At 38.1% G+C, this 24,156-nt stretch overlaps 1 protein-coding gene across 7 annotated transcripts in view; it reads left to right on the top strand.

The window, feature by feature from the left end:
* USP54 (ubiquitin specific peptidase 54) overlaps nucleotides 1-24,156 on the top strand; it is a 98,826-nt gene that overhangs the window by 52,426 nt on the left and 22,244 nt on the right. For all 7 annotated transcript variants that reach the window (XM_042818420.1, XM_042818421.1, XM_042818415.1 and 4 more), the window contains exons 4-11: nucleotides 9,490-9,624; nucleotides 11,963-12,076; nucleotides 12,205-12,287; nucleotides 14,645-14,750; nucleotides 17,318-17,464; nucleotides 19,259-19,408; nucleotides 20,881-21,049; nucleotides 22,749-22,919. In XM_042818420.1, the coding sequence (XP_042674354.1) occupies nucleotides 9,490-9,624; nucleotides 11,963-12,076; nucleotides 12,205-12,287; nucleotides 14,645-14,750; nucleotides 17,318-17,464; nucleotides 19,259-19,408; nucleotides 20,881-21,049; nucleotides 22,749-22,919 (1,075 nt within the window). The remainder of the gene's footprint in view (nucleotides 1-9,489; nucleotides 9,625-11,962; nucleotides 12,077-12,204; nucleotides 12,288-14,644; nucleotides 14,751-17,317; nucleotides 17,465-19,258; nucleotides 19,409-20,880; nucleotides 21,050-22,748; nucleotides 22,920-24,156) is intronic.

The following is a 24,156-nucleotide window of genomic DNA, read 5'->3' as shown; positions in this document are numbered from 1 at the left end:
TGTTCTTCAGAATTCACCCTTCCTGGCTGCTTTAAATGTCAGCATGAAAGGCCTTTCTATTCAAAACTTTCGATTATATAAAGCTAAAAGGTATTTTCTACTGTAAATATTGATGCCTGCATTAAGTGGCTCAATTCTTTTTGGTCTCTGATTTAGAAAACATCAATTCTGTTTTTAGATGCAGTTAAAATATCTATCTCAGATGCTGCCTACACAGTAAGATCTAGATGGGAGTTGGTGTTCAAGCACTGTTACATACTTGAGTAAACTGTACAGTCCTACATCTGTTTGTATTTACCCATTACTTTCTATTGCTTCTGTTTTGGATTTTGTGTGTGTGTGTGTGTCCTCCTTTTTAAATTCTTCTGCAAACTCATTGCTGCCCCTGTAGCCTGGTGGGAGAAATTGTCGTAAGCAAAACATAATGAGAACTCCAGCTTTAATGTTCCTGAGCAATGTTGTTTGTTTTTTTTTTTCTGAAATGACTAAGTCATATTCTTTGATCATAAATGGGTTGTAAAATCTTAGTAAATATTTAAATTTGTTGTGGGAGATTTTATTGTACTATGAATTCTGTGTGCAGTGATGAAAAGGGGAGATAGCATGTTTTATGGCAAAACTGAGAGTGCATGGTTTGAATTGAGATCATCTGAAGTTCACAGGCAGTATTTATGGTATAATAGCAGTCTTCTGGTGAGTGATTTTTGGGGGTACTCTGGTCAAGATAGCCTCAAAATCAGCTACTTAGGGAGTTTTTAGGATGTTCTGGAGGGGTTTTCCATTGCAAAAGAAGAGCGATGAGCAAACTCTTACAGCATGAAAGGAGATAAGCAATTTCCTTTTGAAGAAGAGTCTGTGTCAACTCATGATGAGAGGGATATTTACAGCAATATCTTTAGAAGAGGATATTAGAGTCTGTTAGGAGAAGGATAGCACATCCAAAGTGAGAAATACAGCTATGTAAGCAAAGAAAAGATGGAATATTGAGTATATCCCTTTCCTTATAGAGAAATGACAAAACTAAGTATTTTCATTTGGTTTGAGTTCATGAAATTCAGTGGGATAAATGACTCGAAGCTAATTCCCTCCAGTACTGCCAAGTGATTAATAGCATTCTTGGGTAAGTAAGGGCAGAAAGAGCAGGATTTGGGAAATGATCGTGAGTAGAAGTTTTTGTTCTTATGTTGAACAAAGCAGCAAGATATTGCAGGGAGATAGCATTTGGCTGAAAGTACAGTGGACTCTAAGGCAGATATGGTTTGTTTTAATATAAAGATAATAGCTGATGTCTTTGGACTGAGAAAGAGGGGAAAAAATGACACTGTGAAAGAGGAGAGAATGAATGTTTATGTAGCTGTTACAGAAGGGTGGACAGAGCTCTGGAACAAGCTGCACACAGAGGTGGTACAGTCTCCTCTGGAGGTATTCAAAACCCACCTGCACTCTTTCCTATGTAAACCTACACTATGGAGCCTGCTTTAGCAGGGAAGTTGGACTTGATCTTCAGAGGTCCCTTTCAGCCCCTGTGATTCTGTGAACAAAGATGCATCTGGAATAGCAGTATGGGTTTTAGAGGAGGAAAGTGCTACAGTAAGACTGCAGGGTGGCAGAATCTCTGGAATATATGTATTAAAAGCAGGCATTTGATCAAATAATATTTTGTTTTGTTGATATGATTCTTGCTTTTAATGTCTTGCTGAAGTGTGCAGTGTGCCATTAATAAGCCTTTAAGTGTTAGAGTGGTTGCATTCACTAATTGTGTGCCTGCAGCCATGTACTTATTTTTAAATTATGCAGCCTTACGAAAACTTGCTGTTCTCTCTTCCTGCTCACAGGTATCTTCTAGGATTTTTTTTGCTTCCTTTCTGTAGTTCTTACCAATGCTGTGTGCAGCCATAAGGTGTTGTAATCTTAAGCTTCCAGCATTGCACTGAATCCTGGAAGTTCTTTTGCACACTTTAGAATACTTGAATCTGATGATGTGCAGAATTCCAGTAGCTCACAAAATTCAATATACACAATGAAAAATACTAAAGAAATATATAACCAAGTAAAGAATTAGGTGGAGAATTATTTCTGAATGTGGGCAGTAACAGTAACTAGTACTCAACAAAGTAAGTAAATAAATTTCACCTGGCTTTAACCCAAACCATAATGTTAATATTTTCTCTAGCCACAGCCTGTTCTGCATGGGAAATATCAGTGTTTTACCCAAGTCTGTTCTACAGCCTTCAGAAAGCTTACCTACATTTATTGTGAAGCTATACAAGAGGAAAAACACATAGAAATCTGCTTGTTAAAAGTCAGAACTGTTTTAGTCCTGGTTTCTTTATGTTCATTAACTTAAAAGTATCTCTCAATTTTGTTATTCTCTGAATGGCAAATCTCCACCTTTTATGAAATGGTGTAAAATGTTGATGCCATACATAAATATTCCAAAGATTTCCCTGATATTCATGGTGTTACCGATTCAAATAGTATCCAGATGTATAATACTCTAAGTCAAATTGGGGATGTACACCTTACCCTTCCTCCCCCCCAAACCAAACCAAAAAGCCCCTCACAGACATCACACCTATAGGTTATCTTGCATACAACTGGAGAACGGGGCTCCTATACGAACTGGGTATGCATGAGGGATAATCTCATATTATGGAGATGAATGCATTCATCTTCTTGAACTCCTTAAGGCATTAACGATGGGGGGGAGGCTGTTTTGAAGTATTTACTTGTTCTCTACTGCCCTCTGGATCAGTGGTTCTCAAACTGCTTTTTGTTTTCCTGAAGGAGTTGAGACTGTCTGGTGCATGGTATGTGTAAACTTGTACATGACAAATGTGATGATGTGCTTAATATGCACTTATTACTGCAGGCATCACCAAGGTGAATTGTGTCCCAGTGCAGCCAGATCATCCCTTCCCATCACTGCTCATCTTTTTCCCTGCTCTGGTCTTCTTGTCTGCACTGGAAACCTGTAACTGTTGTCCTCCCAGGGTATTGCCAACATAGCCTGTAGGTCTTTGACATCCTCTTTCTCTTGAATCTTGCCTTAGGCTTTGCTAAGATGAGGGAGAAGATATGGCTGGATCCAGTGGGAAGCCAAGAATTTGGAGCTCTATACCATGCGAAAATCTCCTATTAGGGTCTGGGGAGAGGTAATTAGCTTTGCATGCTGCCAGGTGGACCTGTCCGAGATTCTGCCCGGACCGAGTGAGGATGGCGTAGGATGTGTTTGCTTTTCTCCAAAGCATGCTGGCATGTTCTGCTTCGAGCCTAGCCTGGGAAGGGGGCAGTACCTGGGGAAAAGAGTCTCCATCCCACCCCTTCTCTCCAGCTTGCCTTGGCAGAATACTTGCTGTGTTGGGCAGAGAGGGTTCAAGCTCTTTCCTAAATGTGAACAGTTGCTTTAAGGGGAGCATTCTCTTCCTGATGACTCCAGAGGAAGATAATCTCCGCTAGGCTAAATTTAGCCTTTGAAAAACAACAAAGTAGTTATTCTTTCATACGTGCTTGGCTTGCTGCAACTGTTTCTAGGGATTCTGATGTCATGCACAGTATTTACTGTAAACGCTCAGCTATCTCCGTAACTATTATTTATAATTTTAATTTTATTTATAGAAAGAACAATCCCAGGACAGTGATGTGTCATATCGGATATCAAATCGCATCTTAGTTTTGTGCCACTGGAGATATTCATTTCATAAATTCTTAAAGTGGATTTGTTTTAAAACTTGCTAAACTACCTGGCTGTCTTTGTGAATTAATTGCAGACGTAAGCATTGTCCATTTTGAAAGAACACTGCATCAAGAGCTGTAAAAAAATACAATAAAATAAGGAAGAGCTGCAGACTCTGTACTGGAATCCCAAACACGGTTCCTTGAGATTTTATAGCATAATAGAATGTGGGGTTTTTTTGGTACAGTAGGTATCTTTGTTGCGATGCCATTTGCCTGCTGCAATTGGAACAGCTTTTTGATTTATCATTGGTGTTCAAGTCTACTTTATTCTGTTACGCTTTCCTTTTTCTAGAGTATGACTTTGCTTTGGTGTGTGTTTATCACAGCTGGAAGGGAGCAGGAAGGGGGAAATCCGTTCACTGTGCTGAGCGTGCCACAGAGAGTTTGTTCTCCTTCCAGGGATTGTACTGGGAGCTCTGTAGTGCCAGGATATCGGACAGGGTGTTTTTTGTAGTTTGCAAAGAAGAATGCGCTATTGATTGATAAATTCCAACAGGGCTGTTCTTTTTTGTGATTTTGTCATGTGCAACAAAAGCAGGAAGAATGTGAATTTTCTGTGTGGACTGTTGTTTTCTAAGGTGAAAACCGAGAACAATAGGATATTAGAATGCTTAAAGAAATGGAATGGCAATGATGCATGGTTCTGATTAGGCACCTGTTAGAAGTGTAGGGACTTCTTATGGAACGTTTGTAAGGGGGTTGAGACATTAAGTGAAAAGTTGATTGCAAAGAGTCAGAGTACAATGTATTGTATTTTATATATAAAAATCTGTTGTGTTTTTTTTTTTCTTTTCCATTTGGCACTTGCAGTTAACTCCCAGACAAAAGTAGTTAGCAGCAAAACAGTTTCTTGAGTTAATAAACTGGTAATTGAAGCTTCCAATTCATGATTGCCTTTTTACTTAATTTTATTAGTAGCCAGGTGATGTATGACTTTAAAATCCATACTGGGAGGTGACATTAATGTTTAAGGTATAGCGTGAATAACAACATAGATCAGACTGTAAAAATTGTGTAGGCTGGCTGTTATCAGATGTGGAGGTTTAGAACGTGATCTGAAGAGACAAATATGGCCAGTATTACTTGCTCTAGTGAAGCCAAATATAACATGAGGAAATGAGGGAGAGAAATGTGAGCTAATGGAAATACAGTAGGTGGAAATTTAGGAGATTGGTTGGGAGAAGCAACCATGAATTTAGCATCCAGCATTTTTATTGATTTCTTTTATATGTTGCTGTACTGAAAGGGAAGTTGCATCGGGAGAGGAGAGTTTTTGCTAAAAGATAAACTTAAACACAGGGAATAGTAAAGCATTTTGGAGGAACATGTTCTATTCTGTGAAAGAAATATCATGATGCAGTGCTGTCTCCATTCAGAAGGAACTTCTGCACAGTGCTGGAGGAGAATAGTTGGTTCTCAGAAAGCTGCCAAGAACAGAACTCAAATTTATAGTGCATGGGCACTGGACTGATTCAGTAGTTATTGCCAAGTCTAAGCTTGTTCCATCAATCTGGATGGATACACATTGGAGATGTCAGTGCACCCCAAGTAAATTGAATACTTCTTTCCTAAGGAAACAGTGAATGCAGGCACTATTAGAGATAATTTGGAACAGATCTTTTAGAGGAGGGTAAGGGAACTCACAGTTATTTCAGCTTCACAGTCTTAAAAATAAGTCTAAAACATCAATCCCAGAACTACCTCAAAGAATAGTGGCTGTCTTACACTGTAACCAAATGAAGTATGAGTCATTTTATGATAATATATGTGAATTTTGGAAATCTGAGGAAGAAAGCCAGGTTTTAATTTGAGTAACTGCATAATAAGGTTTCTTTGTCTCAAACTGTAAGTTGTTCTACTTTGAAGCTACAGAAAGTTTGTGCTGGTTCCCACACTTCCCAAACTGGAGGAGATTATTCTGGGAGAGCACTGACACAGCAATCCCCTGTTCTGGCAGATGTCAAAAGCCCAAACTTGTTGTAGAAATAACAGGAAGCTTCCATTTAGAAACTAAGAAAAAGCCACTTGAATGGTAATAAACCAAGTGAGGCTCTGGAACAGACTGTCTGGAGTGGTTAAGGAATTTCCAGTTTTGGATGCCTCTGAGCTGGCCTAAGACCAACTATGTGAAGAATATAGCTGATCCTGACATAGTGCTTGGGCATGGACCAGATGCAACTTGATTGGCTTCAGCAATTCATTTTGGTTATATTCTGTTTGTGCTTCTTAATTCTTCTGTCTATGCTACCTTTCCAGACCTTTGAAGATTTGTAGAGAAGGGGATGGGTCTCTTTTTTTTAAATAGGGCTCAGGAATGAAGTTTTATTAGAAAATGTGTGTCCTGTCTGATAAACCCCATGTCTGTACTCTTCTATATTGGCCATTTCCAACATTCCAGTAACAGATCATTAGTATAGAATTGCAAGTCCTGTTGTTAATTCAATATTAGGAATGGCTTCTGTTTTATGCTGAGCCTGGACATGTTTATATCTGGGTACAAAAATACATTTTTCAGTTCTGCTGTGTTGTTGATTGGAGCTACTGAAAAGTGGTAAAATAGGAAAGACTTTTCTTGTTCAGAAGGCTTTTAGTAGTGTCTTTTTCATATTGTGGCATTTAAGGATACTCTCAACTGCGTTGGAATGTGGCCATTTGGGGACGACATAAGCACTGTAAATACACTGAGCTTTTCACTGTCAGGTGAAGAAGCTTTTGAAAGAGAGCAGAGTTTGAATGTTTCATATATGAAGCTTCCATTAAGCTCCAGAAAGCACTTGGAGAAACAGTGTCCTGAAAACTCCTGGAGCAGGACCAGCAGTGCTTTCCTGGTCTGTGCCCAGCTGGCTTTCAGACCTGTGTGGGCAACATGTGCAAGTGACTGACAGTGTAACTCAAGGGCAAGATCTGAATTTAAGGAGAGAGATCCAGCTTAGATAACTTAAAACGATGAAACAGCAGGAAGTGCCACACCTGTCCACCTAAGTCTGAGAGACAAGAAAGACCTGCTCTGAAGAAAAGGTGAGCAAAGAATGTGTCTTGAAAAATAAGAAGGGGGAACAACTCCCGTATCTTGCTCAGAACTCCCCAAAGATTTTTTTTGTTTTGCTTTTCTTAAATAAAAAAAGAAAAAGGCAAAGCCAGCAACAACACTGGGTTCAAAGTGCATCTGACTCTATTTCAGGTGTTTTTTGGGGCTTCCTGCAAGACACATGTGATGTGTTTCAAAGGACTTTAAAGATTTGACCATTAAGATTGTTCATTGTTTTTAAGACAGTTTAATCTTCATAACTTAAAGAAGACTATACCATAGTGCTCTATGCCATTCCAAGTATTGAAGGACATTCTATCTAATACTGGGGTCTTTTGCTGCTTGACTATACGTAATAAAATTCTTTGTAATATTCTTTAATGCTGCTAGATTATTTCTGTTGTAAGATTATGATAACTGTGATTTCGTAATTCTTGGCTGTTATATTTACTAAAAGATTTTTTTTTTTATCTTTGTTCTTTGCTCATGAAGTCTGCAACTATTTTGTGATGCCAAAAAAAAAAAAAAAAAAAAAGGCAGGTTTTCTGGAAAACTCAAAGAGCTGCTTATGATCATCAGGATCACATTTTTGTTCCTGAATCTTTTTGTTACATATTATGGACTTCACAGGTAAAAGTGAAGTATGCTTTTTTTCAGAAATGTGGTTGCTTGGTGGCTTCTGCTTTTTACTCGTGAGGAGCCTATGCTGGTTCTCCCCCTGCCAAAAGTGCAGTCATTTCTGAGCTCCTAGGGGCAAACTATGACCTGCCCATCAGTTCCCTGCTGCTCAGTTGCCTGCTAAGCTGCTAGGCAAGTGTCTCAGCTTCCAGATCTATAAATTGAGACCAAGATAACCAGAATGAACGTGTTTCTGAAGAACAGTCATGAATACTTCAAGGTGCTCTTAAATCCCACAAAGGGAGGAGCTTAAATAGGGTGGAATTGTTTTTCAATGCTTTTATTTTTAGATGTCTGCTGAAATGAGAAAAATCTGCTAATGCAACAATAAGAAACTTCATCTATTGTCAGTGGGACAGAAATTGGAATTGGGATTGTTAAGGACCGGCTTGGATATTCTTTCCATTTTTGTATGTGTAAATGTAAGGTAGCTGGGGAAAGGTATTGCCTGTAACTCATGAGATGGGAGACTTTGATTGCCTCACAGCCTACTCTTTATTTCCCTGTCATTACCTGGTATTCTAATAAATGTGGTATCAGAAGAGCTACCTGTCTTTAGCATGGTGGGTCCTCATCCATCAATCAACTCTGGAAGCATTACCAAAATAAAAATATTGGTGAAGAGATGCATGTTTTACATCTGCATTAGATAATCTGTCAGTATTATAAATTCTACCATTTCTATAGCCTGGAATGAAGCAGACACAGATCCGTTTGTGTGGCTGTGCAGTGACTGGAACATTTTGCATTTTTTCATCTTCCTCAAAGCAGCTGAATTAAGCAGACGTCCCAGTTTACCTGTTCATTTCCTGATACGAAGCAAATAAGACCAGTTATTGCTAGTGAATATTGGCTCTAAGTACTCTGGAGAGAAGCTTTCAGTAATTAAGGGGAGAAGTAACAGGAATGAATGCTGCTACAGGTTCTCATCACAGATTGGAAAGAAAACCAAGCCAACAAACCACTCTGAAGCTAGCTTTCTCATTCCCTTGTACTTGTCTAGAAGGCAGAAAAGCCAAGTAGGTAACAACTGAAGATATTGTTTTAATTGCAGTAAGAACAAGCTTTTTGTGTGATCTTTAAGAAAGTTGTGTGGGAAGTTTTAGAGGCAAATAAAACTTTGAGATCAACGCTGATGAAGAAACTCATTTGTCATAAAAATTAGAGTAAGAACAGTTTGAAAAGGTCTAGAATTTTCCACTTACTGAGGAGTTTGTGTACCATATTCTGTTTTCTTTTGTAGGAGGGCACAATGAAAATTAAATCAGAAAATGTTTTAGAGATTATGCACACAATAGAAGTTGGAGCATATTCGGTTGGCAATATATGTTGAACTTTCACACAGATAACTCACACTTACAATTATAATGCTTCTTTGTAGGACTACTTGTTGCAAATCATTACCCAGATGAGCTGTGAGATATACAGGTGTGAAAATAACAGGTGTCTGGAAGCAATTGAACAGCTGGCCATAGATAGGAGCTGCTGTTCATGTAATGTATTTTCCTCTCCTTATGCTGACCCAGTCATCATCTGATTCTTACCTATTTGTGCTTATTTAAAGTAGATAAATTCCTGAAAGATTGCAAACAACACACTGTGGGCTAAGAAGTTAGGAAAGCCACAACTGAGAGAGGAAAGAAAAAAGCGCGCGTAGGAAGAATGCTACTGATGTGAAGTTAGAAAGTCAAGCTGGGAAAATAGGAGTAAAAAGTGAAGAAGTTTTGATGTCCATTATATTTGTTTCAGGAATCAAAGTTGGAGGAAGGCTTAAGGATGATTATCGTGCAGGAAAGCTAGTCCTGGGCTCCCAAACCTGCCTTCTTTGTCTCTGTTCTTGGAAAGGAAAGGAAAGAAAGCACCAGGAAGATAGATAACAGCTTCAAAGGAAAAACCCCTAGGATTTTTTACTGTAGTTCCTTTACAGTACAAATATCTTCATTGCTTTGTCAATGTGAATTAAAAGCTGCTTGTTTGTTTTCAGACAACTTAGTGGTTGTGTATTTGAAAATACAGTGGTTAAACTTTGTTTGTTTTCTTACTAGAGTATCTTCAACCAGTTTCAATGTAGCAGTGAGAAAGTGCTGCCTTCAGATGCCCTACGCACAGCTCTTGCAAAGACATTTCAGGATGAGCAGCGGTTCCAGCTGGGCATTATGGATGATGCTGCTGAATGTTTTGTGAGTATAACCAAAGATTATCAGAAGGCATAGATGCAAACTCTCCCACTACACAGTCAGCTCCCCACCCCAATTGCGATAGACCTCAAAAAAGTCACCAAGCTTTAGGTGTCCAGTGGGGGAACCAGCTTTTGTTTTAAGAATTATCACTAATGATTTTGAAATGGAAATATCAATACTTAAATTTCGGTTTCTCATATATTCTGCTGGTAGTCTCAAGTATATGTTTGATGGAAATTGTGTTGTTAATAAAAAATTATCTCCATGCTTTTCAAAATTCTGGTACAGGGTATGATACTAAAACCTCACAAACATAATGCTCTCAATCAAAGAAAGTAATCAAGCTTTCTCATCTGCACCAACAAAATTTTCAGTTGGTTGCTGGCTTATCTTCTTTGATAGCCCTTATATAGGTGAAGATCTTGGTGAAGATCTGCCATGTCCTGCCCTGGCTCTCTTCTTCCCAAATTTCTCTTAGCAGATACACCTTTCAAAATTTTATATTGCAGGCCTGGTCTGAATTTTAAGCTTTTTGAAGAAAAGTTTGTTCAGGTAGTACTAAAAGGAGTACCGTGCAGTGAAAAAATACTCTGTATTATACTGTGGCTAGGACCATTGACTTCTCTTGTTCTTGCTTCACTTTTGTGCCATTGTGACTGTTACTGTTCACTGAAGATGTTTTGTCCAGCCAGAACTGTGTGCTAGCAATTCTGTGAACAAGGCTGTACGTGTTCAATGAGATTTGTTCTCTTTTATCATCTTCACTTAGGTGATATTATCGATACAGTAGGCACTGCAAGAGTGATTTGGGATGTTAGTTTTAAGGATCACCTCAAAAGTAGAAAAGGATTTTGGGTGTCAACACACAAATCCTAAATCTTTAGTTTGACCCACTGTGATTTTTTTTTTTCCTATATAGGAACTTTTTCTTCTCTTATGTTCATGTTTTCTTCTTTTCTTTCTTTATTTTCATGTATTTCTTTAAGTAGGAGGTACTTTTGTCTTCTGAACTATTGACTCCTTTCCTTCTTGAAAATGGTGCCTGTGGGTGTATGCATACTACCTGGATGTTAAGAAAGATATTACTTCTTAATCCAATTACAAACATTGGTTTTACTACTACAGTGTAAAAGCTCAGGCAGAATGCCATTCAGAGTGGATGTATTAAATCTTTCATTTCCTGTATCTGCCTAATTTGACAGTTGCAATGTAGGGAATTATTGTGAAGTGATAAATTCATAGAACTATTGTAGTTCTTAGACTAAATGGACTGCTAATGGAATTATGATAGCAAGCTACTCTATGTTTGTGGAGTACCATGGCAGAGTAATGGTGTAGAAAAACAGTATAGTTTAATAGGCTTGCTCAAAATGGGAGTAGATCGTAGCAATGAAGCTTCAAAGTGAAACAAAAGAGATGGGCCTGTGTAGGAGACTGTCAACACAGCTTTGTCAAATCTGTGTGCAGCTGAGCACGTGCAGAGGTCTGTATGTAGTACAGCATGGGAACTTCAGATTTAGTCTGTTTCTTGAGAAATCTAATCTAAATAGCTCATATTATATTACAGGAGGAGTTACCACAGTCATGTTTGTTAGGTTAATTGTACTGGCATGAAAGCAGTTAAAACTGACAGAAGTTCTGTTTTGAGGTTAAGCTTTAAAGCAGAGATAATTCCAAAGCTTTTCACTTAACCTTTTCTGCCCTAAAGGCAGAGATTTAGTTTAAGTGGCAGAAGAAGATCTTAGATTCCTGAGTTAGGGGGAAATTGTACTAGGACAGAGCTGTTTTGCCTAGTAATTAATCTTCACCTGATTGCTGCATGCTTATCAACCATCAGTGCAAGTCATGCTGGTGGTGAAAACTGCTGCTGGAAGAGACAGATTTCTGCTGTTCGTTCCAGTTAAATGTTGCTAGCAATGTGAGGAGAGGAAAATAAATCCTCAGATTTATTTAAAACAGATGACACTGTCTAGAAAATTTTCAGTGCTTTTGTTTCATGTGGAACTTAATCTACTTCTTCATGTATTAGTTTTCCCCCTCTTTCATAGAATGTAGATTATTTGTCATATTTTGAAACTCCTGTGTAGTGTAGAAATTGATTTAGGGTTACTTGGTGCTGATGAGGAGAACTTAGTAGCAACCAATGTAAAACTGTGGAGCTGTTCTATCTGCTCCATTTGGTCAAATCCATTCACATTTGATTATTGGGCAGAGTGATCAATGACAATCTTCAGCTGTTCCAGTAAATAAAAGAAATGGTTATTTGGTGTAGTATTTAGAAGTCAGATGTGCCATTTTCTTTTACTACTTCTTCACTCTTTCTTGCCTCTTGGACTAGGAAAACCTGCTAATGCGAATTCACTTCCACATTGCGGATGAGACAAAGGAAGATATTTGCACTGCACCGCATTGCGTTTCACATCAGAAGTTTGCAATGACTTTGTTTGAGCAGGTGAGATGATGCGTGTTTTACACAAATCGCCGCTTCTCAGCCTCATGTTTTAATCTGAAGACGTGTAGCTTTGGACCAGCAAAAAAAAAAAATATCTTACCTATACAATTCTTTTTCTTTCTCTTTAGTGTGTTTGTACCAGCTGTGGTGCCACTTCTGACCCATTACCTTTCATCCAGATGGTACATTATATCTCCACAACATCGCTTTGGTGAGTTCAATTATTTTTTTTTTTTTTTACAGGGAAGAGAACTTATTTATGCTGCTGTTGCCATTTGATCTTCACCTTCATAATGCTAATTGTCCGGAAGATAATTTGTTCAGAGCTGGTGGAGCCTTTGTAACCACTGCAAAGGGCATGAGAGTTTAGTGGAACAGAAAATAACTTAGGCATGGTTCAATGCGTCTTTTCTATTTAGTCCATATTCCCTTTCAAACCAGAGCTAACTTAAAGCTTTATCAGTCTGTTCTGAGTTTTGCGCAGCTGAGTGTTGGAAAGGTTCAAGGATAGAAATTGCATTATCTCTCTGGACTGGTTGTTCCAGAGCTTTGCCCTTCAGTGTGATTTTTATTTCTTTTTTCCCCATATATCCAACCCTTTCCTGGCTCTCTGCAGGACTTATTCCAGTCCAGTTCCACATACATCTGTTGTCCTGGGAAGGGGGTGGGAGGCTCATGAAAGTAATGTCACAATGCTCTGGTTGTGTCCTTGTGGTTACTGAATAGGGAGAAATAATTACTTTGCTCAACTTACATGCTAAAGCCCAGTAATTTTGTTGGCATTCATCACTATGAGTGCACACTACAGACTGCAGATTCTGTGAGCCTGAAGTTCCAGCTATGTTTTGGTCCACTTTGTATTCATACAATGGCTTGGATTCAAAGGGACCTTGAAGATCACCCTGTTCCATCCCCCTGCCTTGAGTAGGGTTGCCAATTGCTAAATCAGGAGATAGATCAGTTCACACCATGCAACCTGGCCTTGAACCTCCAGAGAGTCTGCTCCAGGGAGCTGCATCTGTAGCTTTTCTGGGTAACCTAGTCCAGTGACTCACAATCCCCTGAGTAAAAAATGTACCCCTAACATCTGTATCTCCCCTTTTTCAGTTTAAAACTGCCTCCCCGTTAACCTGTCACTATTAGACCTTGTAAAAAGTTGGTCTCCCTCCTGCTTGTAAGCTCTGAGGTACTGGAAAGCTGCAGTGAGGTCTCCACAAGCATTCTTTTCTCGAGACTGAACAAGCCCAGCTTCCTTAACCTTTCTTTATAGGAGAGGCATTTCAGCCTTCTGGTCATCTTTCTGGCCCTCCTCTGGACCTGCTCCAACAACTCCACATCTTTCTACTGCTGGGGGCTCCATACCTGGACAAAGTAGTTCAGATGAAGCCTCCCCAGGGCAGAACAGAGGGGAACAGTCGTCTCCCCTGGTCTGATGTCCACCTTTCCTTTGATACAGCCCAAGATGCAGTTAGCTTTCTGAGGGTTTACCTTTGCAGTCTACACCTCCCAGTTCGGCCTCAAGAACAATATAGAAGACTCAGAAGTCTTGCTAGAGACCAAATGAGAACTCACTGTTCTCCTCTTGTCAATAGAGCTTATCTTTTTGTGATAGGAATTAGTCAACTTAGTCATGCATAGCTTGTCCGTGGGAAATCTTCTGACAGTTGTGATTCACCTTTATCATTCTTATGACAGGTGATTTCCAAGGGGATATTTGGTCCATTGTCTCCCCAAGTAGTAGAGCAAGATTGACCAGTCTCAGTTCCTTGATTACTCTTTCTTGTCAGTGCTAAAGATGGGTATAACACTTGGTCTTTCTAGTTGCTGACTGCCATGACTTTTCATTAAAGGAACTGCTGCTCTTGCTTTGTTACAGTTCTGCTGAATGAACTGTAGAAGAGGGAAGCTGATTTTTCTTATCCTTGCTGCTCAGTTAAAACCTGCCATAACATACTAGAGGCAAAACTGTTGTTTCTGTTTTGAAATTTTGACTGGTATGAAAAACTCTTCATTTGTTGTCCTGCATGAGAGGCATAGCCTCAAAAGGTTGTCTTGAAAACTGTTAGTTGAGTAATGTAAAGCAATACTTTGTTTTTCCTTGTGGCTGCTACCTGACATGTATTAGAAGAGCAGCAAAATAGTCATGTAAACTGCATTCAATACTTTATATTAAAAAAATCTCAATAATGTTGAGTTGCACATAATTAAAAAAAAAAAGCCCCAAAAGAGTAGTATGTTTATTTACCTCTTCAGACATGGCTCTTAAGCTTGAGGCCATTCGTATTCTTGTGTACTTACTGTTACTTTTCTTTTAACATGGACAGTTACATCAATTGAATACTGCGCTATTTTTCACCTGTATTTTCTTCAGTAAGGATGTGCTTTACTGTGCTACTTCACTAATGTGGTTGCTGAAGTGGAGCATCTTTAATCATATGATTTTTTTTTCTGTACTACAACCTTAAATATAAAAAGTGTTGTGCAATTTAAGGTTCTCAGCCTTTTAGTGAAATTTTTCTGTATTTTTCTGGTTTTGTTAAAATTTGTTTCCTATCCTTTATGCTAAAGCAATCAAGCTATTTGTATGCTGGAGAGACGTGAGAAACCCACTCCAGATATGTTTGGAGAGCTACTACAGAATGCCAGCACTATGGGAGACCTGAGAAATTGTCCGGTTAGTATGTTTTGTTTTCTTCTGAGCAGGGCAGACAGGACAGAAGAATTAACAGATTACACTGGTGTGTATTTTTTAACTCATGAGCATTTTTCAAGATATAGGTCAAAGGAATGTTAAGGAAAAGGATAGATGAGATTTTTCTTTGGGTTTGAATTCAGTACTTCTCAATTATTTAATGAAGAAAAAGAAAACTGCTGATGCTGACCGCCTCACTGAAGATTTTTAAAGCCTCCAATGCCAACGTATGAAGCTGCAATTATTCTTTGATCCTATGAAGAAATTTCTTGACTAAAGAAACAGAAGTGAAAGAGAATGTGGAAACTTTATCTTTTTATGGGAGATCTGCATGTTGGCAGTGGTTTTGAGTAACTAGGCTTTCTAGAAGGAGTGTTCCAGAAATTCATCCAGTTTCTCTGGTGTTTGTTTTTTTTCCTATGAAAGCAGTGTGTACCACCTGTAATAAGAGCATGAGAAAAGGTGTACTTATTTCTTAAAGAATCTTGCCAGTAGTATCATGTTGTGGCACAAGTAGTATAACTTTTGCACCAGTTACTACAATTGCTTGTAGAAGGTCAGTTGTTTTGCCTGGGTAATCTTCCATTCACAATTTTTCAGTTGGAATAAATTTTCCTATTGGTACTGTACTTGCATCATGTAGCCAAAATTGATCAGAGGGGAAGAGAAAAGAACAGACACTTATTGTCAGAGGTTATTCCAACGATGAGGGATTGTAGGCTAGCCGGTGTACCTGCGAGAGCTGTGTCAAAGGCAGGAACCATCCCAGAAAACCTGAGAAGATATTGTTTCAAGTTTCTGAATGAAGTATACTGTTCGGAGTATGGGAGATGTTGACCAGAAAATGTGTGATGATTTGCATTTAACTAGTACATAACATTTTAAAAACAATTACTGTATATGCTAAGTTGATAAACGTAGGCTGCTGTTCTTAAAAATGTTATTGCCTAAAAATGCATACTGCTACACAGTGAAAATCCAATAAATCAGCTTGAGAAAAATAAAAATGGTTTTACGTAAAACTAACCTTTTCCCTTTCAAATCATAAGGCTTTGATTTGGTTCTAAAATAAGTTTCATATCTTATTAATTTGGGTACATTCAGATCCAGAGCTTTAAGTGTGTAACAGCCATCATCAAACTTCTTTACGTATTGACTGATGCAGGGAATAGCTGCATAATTGTTGCTTTGTGTAATGCCACTGTTCAGTGCCTCGTGAGCCTGAAGTCCAGCAGTGCAGGAATCTCGTGTCCATTCCCTGTGGCTGCTGTACACGTTTCCTTTCTATGACTATCTCCCTCCCCACCAGCCCTCTGTAGCTTCTAACTTTGAAACATTCCTTTTGAGTCTCCATTCAAATATTAAATTCTTTTTTTAGGAGGTATTGGTGAATATGTGGTTTTACTTATCTCAGTAAAGGAAATGAAGATGCTCATGTTTTAAGAAACAACAGAAGTCTTAAGATATTTAATAACTAAAACATGATTATTTAGTAGAAAGAGTAAGACTGGTCTTTTTGAAGATGAAGATGGTTTGTAACTGTAAATAAATAGCTGGGTGAAATTGCTTGCCAGCTCTTGCTGACCCTTCCTTAGTTTATTTGGGAAATATTCTTACTGATGTTTAGCTAAGGCTGGACTACTGGAAGCTTCACTAGCATGACTTACTAGGATTTTGTATTATTCCTGTCTTACGAAAAGTGCTCATGTTAGCAGGAGGAGCAAAGATGACGACTATTTGAGAGTAAGATAGTTGGGTTTTGTTCATTTTGATGAGATAATCCACAGAATTGCTTGCACTTTGAATGTCTGTTGCAAAATGTGTATGTAGTGATCTTTGATATAAATGTCTGGTATCTATGTGTAAGCATCATAATGTTCTAGCTTTCTATCTGGAATGAAAAAAAAAACCCACAACCACACATGCACTTGGTTAACTTTCTAAACTGTTGTCGGGAAGGAGCTCCTTATGTCCTTGTTTCCAGAGTTGTAGCGTCAGAAATGAGAATATTAAATTCAGAAACTGTTCCCCATAGTGATGAGAAACTGTTTTCATTTTGAAGATGCTTTCTTTCTGGGATCTTTTTTGTGTGACCCACCCCAGGGGGAAAGCGGGTGTTCTAATGAGACTTCAGAAAAAGTTCAAAGTTGTTCAACTTTCAAGTTGTCCCGAAAATAAAAAGATAATGCTCTGCTTCCTAGAATTACAGTGATAATCTCTTAATTCAGAGGGTGGAGTTTTTTTCATGATGCTTTAAAGATGCCTGTAATTCCAACAGATAATGGATCAGAAGAACCTCTGAGAAGTGTGTCAACTTCAAAAGCAAGCTTATCTCTAACAAGTGCTCTGGCTAGAGAATGGGGGGAAATGACTGGTTGATAAGTAGAGATAGCTGTATTGAAAAGAAAAAAAGGAAAACAAAGCAAAAAATAAGCAATGAAGATCTGCAGTGGCAACTGTACTATTGAAATTTGCACTTGTTAATGCCTAGCACTAACATTACAATAAACAGATTTATTTTCAATGTTTTGCTTTATTTAAAATTTCAGAGTAACTGTGGAGAAAAGATACGTATTCGTCGTGTGCTGATGAACTCTCCACAGATTATCACCATTGGCCTGGTTTGGGATTCAGACCACTCTGATCTGGCTGAGGATGTTATTCACAGCCTGGGCACTTGCCTTAAACTGGGAGATGTGAGTATTTCATATGAGGTCTGGTCTGAAAGTAATGCCTCCTATTGTTGGCCCATGATGTCAGAGGCAGATGCGGGTGGTATGACTTTAGAGGCTGAACCTTCCTGTTGATATTCTGTTACGTGTTGTTGCTGTGTGACAGATGGCAGCAGAGGGGTAGTCTGACACAATGATGTCTGATATGGAAATACATGTAGAGCAAAGACATGTCACTGAATTCCTCCATGCAGCAAAAATGGCACCAACTGCCATTCATCAGCGCTTGCTGAATGTTTATGGTGACCAAGGCAACAGTGACAGTGGGTCACCTCCTCTGGTGCAGATTTTTAGGAGTGCAGAATGCAGGCTCCTCTTTGTTGCTGGAGAAAATGCACAGCTAATGGTAGTGGCTATGTTGAAAAATAGTGCTTTGTAGCTGAGAATTTGCTCTATCAGAGTGTTACCATCTTTGCACTTGTTACAGTTTTCATGGGAATAAGTGGGAAACATTACTGTCAGAGGGACCTATGCATTTTAATTACCTCAAAATGCACAACTTTGCACATAATAATTCATAGTAATAGATTGAATAATAATAAATAAAAAGTTGCTACCTTTACCTTTTCAGCTTCTATAAACATAGGGCAGATCCAAAGATCTGATCTGCTTCCAGATGCTTCTCAAAAACTATGAAAGTACTGGTATAGTTTCATATTCTCAACTTTATTAAGTTATTGTGTATGGTTCTTGAAAATAAGAAAAAAATACTCCAAAAAACAGTTTGTCTGAATAAAAACATGTATAAGGGGATTTTAGGTTGTCGTTTGTGCTGATTTTTATTATAATGCCTCTGTACACTTTTCACTTCGTAGACCAGAAGTTTATTTCTGTTACTTATGAAGATAAAATATGGTTTATGGTTATTTAACTCTTTATCCTTTTAATTTAAATGTGTAGTTGTAATGCATAGGAGTTACTTAAAATTGAGCAGTCTCAGAGATTATGGCTGACATTGTTTGATTCACTGATAGGTTAAATTAAGTAGTGCACAGCATCCATAGGATTTGTCTTTTAGAGGATTTACTTAGTCTAAATTATATCATGTTTTAGTGCTGAATTGTGTATATACTGAATTTTAGCTGTGTCCTACTGTAGCACTGAGATACTACAGTAAAATACTTACAGTCAGAGCAAATTGATGGAAATGTGATTGTACACAAAGTGCAGTACTTGCACAGTAAAGCACTAAATGCTCTAAAAATGACCACAGTATATTTTTACATAGAACATGATCAATTAATATCAGAGGACAGATTTTTGTGTGGGACAAGTTCTTTTGACCTGCTGGTACGTTCATTTCATCTTTTACATGATATTATCTTAAATTGAAGTCTGCTTGAGTCAAAAATAAATGCCAGCTGTTTAGTGTCAGAGCTGCATTGTTTCTACAAAGTAGAGAGGAAATAACAGATTAAATTAGTATTTCATAGAATCAGCAAGCATAACACAGAGTATGTGGATAATTTCTTTCAGTGCACAGTTTTGCTTCTATAGATTTTTTTAGAGTCTCCAAGACTGACTTGATTCTTGAGCACCTGCTCGGTTGCTAGTTTGTTCCTTGTTTATGTCTCTATTTTTGTTGAATGTTGGTTAATTACTTTGGTCTTTGTTGTCTTATTTTCTGTCTCTTGAAGTAAAAACAACTGATACTTCTTGATAGTACCTTATGGTCTTCAACCGGAAGGCAATATGTAAGATGCTGTGTTATGTTACTGATTTCTGACTTTCTGAATTTCCTTATCTCCCTTCTTGAAGCTCTTCTTCAGAGTAACCGATGACAGAGCAAAACACTCAGAGCTGTATTTGGTGGGAATGATTTGTTACTATGGAAAGCATTACTCTACTTTCTTCTTCCAAACTAAAATTCGTAAATGGATGTACTTTGATGATGCTCATGTCAAAGAGGTAAGAAAATGTTTAGAAAAACAGTCTCTTTGAAATTTGCTAACTACTTGTGTACAAATCTTTACTGATCTTTAAAGATTTTGAGAAATTTAATCTATTTTCCCACTCAAAACCCATAGCTTTGTACCTTTTCATGAGTAAATAAAGCGTTCTTGGAAAAGCATACCGGAAATCTCAGAAGCGCCCCATTCTTAGTTTTGTTGTGTTGGCTGATGTTCTTCCTTTCATGTCTTTTGAAATCCTATTGTTTGTGCACAGGGCTAACATGCTTCTCTTTCCCTTGCTGAGGAGCAGCATTGCTATTTAGTGAGGGCTTTTGGGGTTGTTTGTTGAACTATCTGGATGCCAATCTTCCCCAGTAGTTGTTGCCAACAACAAATTTTCCACTTGTTTGTTCCTTTCTTTTCTTTTCACCAATCATGAAGTCCTCGACATTCCATATACCAGTGCTAGAATATTGGCACAGTGTTACTACATCCCATTAGTTTGTTTTACTTTATTTCACACCACTTTCCTTTTATTCCTTCTTGTCATGGAGGCTCAAACATGAGAGAGGAAAATTTTCTCCTATGGTCGTGCCAAGCACAGTCTCAAAGGGAAAACTAATCCTTCCATTTGTTCTCAGTCACATTTGTCTGCAGCAAAAATGCCAATGATAGGTATTGCAGTGCTTTAGTTGAATTAACTGTGTGTGGAGCAGGTTTTTTTTCTTTTAGAAAAGATGTTCAGTGCATTTAATAAAGTCTGTATTTGTATATGAGGAATATTTCTGAGATGATATAGTGATGATAATTACCTCATTTTTCAAAATGCTATGGAGTTTGTTTTAGCAGCAGAGGAGGTTCACACTCCATAGTGGTTAGCATTGACTTAAATTTGCTGTCATGCTAGAGATGTAATTTTTTGCTTACCATTCATTTTGTTTATGGTGGTGGAAGGATTAAAGAGCTTTGTTAACTGGTCTTTCGTTTTGACTGATGCAAAGTTTGAATGTTTGAAGGGATGAACTGCCTTTTATTAAAACAAAACAAAAAAAACCCAGTAACAACAAAGAAACCAAACCCTCTGAAAGGGAAGGATTATTTTTGTAGTTATACTTTTAGCAAAAATAATGGTTGTTTACTCACAAAATAGTGAATATCTTGGTTTTAGCTGAGCTGGTTCCACTGTGTTCCAAATGTGTTCTTGATCAGCTGATGCTGTGCATGATAATTTACTTCTCAAATAAGCTGAGTCTCAGAGGAATGGAAATGCCAGTTTTAAGAGATAGTTTGCTTGCAGTTACATTTTAGAAGTAATGTTCCTTTTTGAAGTATTTTTCAACTTCTAGTAGTCTTGAGGTGTCTTCTTCAGTACTGGATGTGGCAGAAGTTGAAGAATGTCAGTAAAGAAAGAGGAGGGGGGGAAAGGAGTCCTTATTGTAGAAAATTATGACAAAGTTGTCTTAATATTTTTTGTTGTTGTTAATTCAGATTGGTCCAAAATGGAAAGATGTTGTGACAAAATGTATTAAAGGTCATTATCAGCCTTTACTGCTGCTCTATGCTGATCCGCGAGGAACTCCAGTATCAACACAAGACTTGCCCCCTCAAGTGGATTTGCAGCAGTACAGTAGGACTTGCTATGATAGTGAAGACTCAGGTAAACGCTCTGGACTGCATGTTTATTCCTTTATTCTGTAGTGTTGTGTGTGAAAAGTTTTTATTTTGAGTGTGTTTCTGTTAGCGTTTGTTACTTTTCAAAGCTGATCTAGAATTCTGAGGAGAATTTACAGTATTTTACCTTTGAACCTCTCTTCCAGTGGATAGCAGTCTCTCAAGCATAAAAATAAAAGCTAGAGAAAAGATGGAAAAAAGAACTGAAGGGTCTGTTGTGAAATGGCTGTAAAGAGGAACAGTAACTGATGAATTCATGGGCTGAGTTCATAAATCCGTCAGTAGTTCTATCAGGAATGGAATGATAAAATCATTCCAGTCAGAGGAAGCTGCAGAATTAAGCTTGGGAGGGAAGTTAGGGAAAAGAAACATTAAGGAAACATCACAAATGCATCCTTTGTTGGGATGGTGAAAGAATCTGAGGGAAAGGAGAAGAAATACTGTGGGTGGCAGGAAGGGAGGGCAAGAATCAGCGCAGTTACCAACCTTTGGCTTGTCTTTTTTAAAGTAACGTATGAGATACAGACTGATTTGTGGGAAACTGAAGGAAAAGGGTTTGGCAAAGGCTTATGCATTTAGGTGATGTTTAGTTGATTCCTTTTTCATTAAAAAAATAAAAATTTACAACTGTAGATATGTAAGACTTAACATTAAAGATGCCAGTAATGCTTTTCTACTTCCTGAGTTCTGTGTAATGTAGGTAGTCCTTTGAATTAGAAAGGTGTATCCAAATAAGTTGCTTCAGAGGTGATAACTGCTCTACATATTGTTAGTGGTGTGATGGGCTGCTGGGTTACTGAATTTCTGGATGATTCTGGATGTTAAAGTAGGACCTCAGCCTACAGTAATATAATTCATGAGCAATAGATATATTCAGAGAAAGATGTGCAATTGCAATCCAGATAAGGTGAAGGCTAGAAACAGGGTTTAATTTTATACAATAATGGCTTAGCAAAGAAAATTGTTTCTGTTTTTGGATGGTTGCAGAGAATATTTTATATTAGAATGGATTTATTGGTTGTCAAGAATAACAAGGTAAAGCCAAAACCAGAAATACAGCTTTTTCCTGGGTTTTTAGCCTATTTTTACACCTGTAATTCTAAGAATGTTTTATGGCTTTCATGGACAATATCTAGCTTTATGCTTCCTAATCAGTAAATCAATAGAGAACATCTGCTGTTGTCTTAGTTATATGTTGATGGTCTGGTAGTAATGAAACAAATCTCCAACTCTTCTTAAAATAAATGCAAATAAAGGCTGTTAAGAAAACTTCTCACTCAAGATGTCTTTCAATTTATAAATATATCTTCCTGTTCTGAAGAAAACCAGGGAGCCTGGAGTGGGGAAAGGCCCTTCACTGCTATCCATCAGTTGTGAGCGCCTCTACAAGCATAAGATTGATATATGCTGTAAACAGGCCTTGTAGTTCTGCTGCTTGGTCTCCAGGAAATACATTGCAAATGCTTCAGCTCAGTGTCCCTTCAATATCTAATATTATTGTGTTCTAAAACAACTTCAGGAAGCTAAGTATAAAAATGCATACATATGTAAAATGTTAAAAGGTTTTTCCTTTCAGATAGAACTCAGAAGGTTATGATGAGTAACCTGCTCTTTGATTGCAGAAAACTTGGTGAATCTCCAATTAACCACAAGAAATTGAAATTTGACGTTAATTTCTTTTCCAGGGAGAGAACCTTCCATCTCAAGTGATACCAGAACAGATTCCTCTACTGACAGCTATCCTTACAAACAGGCACATCATGAGTCTGTGGTCAGTCACTTCTCTTCTGACTCACAGGGAACGGTCATTTACAACGTGGACAATGATGCAGCTTCTCAAAGCAGCAGGGACACAGGTAGCAAGCAGATAAATTTATATCGCAGTAGTCGTTGTCATTAAATATGGTGACTACAGTGGAGCTCAGTGAATAATCTCTTTTTATGCAACCCATAACAGACTAGTGAACAATGTTTGCTATTCTGTATGGTTTTGGTTTGCAGTTAACCATTGTAATGCCTAAGATTAGCATAATTTTAAGTGTATGGCTGGCTTTTGTAGACTTTTATCTAGCCAGGCAAAAATTTACACACACTATTTGTGTTATCCCCTATCTACCTGCTCTCTTAGTCATGTAAAATTCTGGAACTTGGAGTTTGTTTTGCACTACCATTGTACAGTTTGTAAGTGATGTGTGTTCTGTTTACTCATCTACGGGCAGTTTGTTTCAGGAGTTGCAGCTGCCTGGGAAAGGTATTTCTCTCACCAGGAATCTCCCGTAACTGAGTACCGAGGACTTCCTGTGTATGTGTGTGTTGGCAGTACATAGCAGTGTATGTACTGCACCAGGGAGGAGCATAAGATGATTTCCTGCCTGTGCTATGGAGACAAGTGAGAACATACAGTTGGAAGAGAGTCTGTCTTCATATTCCTTCAGGCAGCTGAAGAGTCTGCCTGAAGACTCTCTTGCGGAAAAGAAATGAACTGGCAGTCTGCAAGCTTAGATCTGTATTACTCATGGCCAGTGATCTCAGTCAGCCTGCTTCTGCATTCAGTACTAACGTCACTTCTGAAAAAGCAGTGCATGAGTTAAGGACGCACTTCTCAAGCATCAGAAATATGACCTGCTAAATCCATTTGTAGTTACTTTATTGTTCTTTTAAAGACTTTCTAAGAGGAATAACTTTGAATCAGCAACTGTTGGTTGCAACAGGGGTCAATAGCTAATACACCACTGTGTCCTTCTGGTCGTGAAGTAGTTGCTGTTACATCTTGTGACACTTAGACATCTTTCGTCCGTTTGAAACAATCTATGGTACAAGCGTTTCACATTGCAACCTGAAAAAAATGTTTCAAAGTTTTATTCAAGACTTTTTATTCTTAGCAGAGGTTCAAGTAACTGTAAACTGTGGTTTTAGATAGCTTGAAGATCCTTCTAACATTTTAGCAAATACTTAGCACTGCAGGTTCTGGCAATAGTCCTCAGTAGAGTGTGAGAAAGAAGGGAAAGTTGGAGCAGAATTGGAGAGTGGTGAAGAAACAAAATTCACGTTGATCCAAAGATTACTGAAAAACCAAAAATGAAAATACTGGTG

Source organism: Centrocercus urophasianus, unplaced genomic scaffold, assembly GCF_019232065.1.
Source record: "Centrocercus urophasianus isolate 14NV4802_14NV808 unplaced genomic scaffold, USGS_Curo_1.0 seq_17, whole genome shotgun sequence".
In the NCBI taxonomy this organism is placed as follows: Eukaryota; Metazoa; Chordata; class Aves; order Galliformes; family Phasianidae; genus Centrocercus; species Centrocercus urophasianus.
The sequence above is the reverse complement of the archived record's forward strand: the minus strand, read 5'-3'. Positions and strand labels throughout refer to the sequence as shown.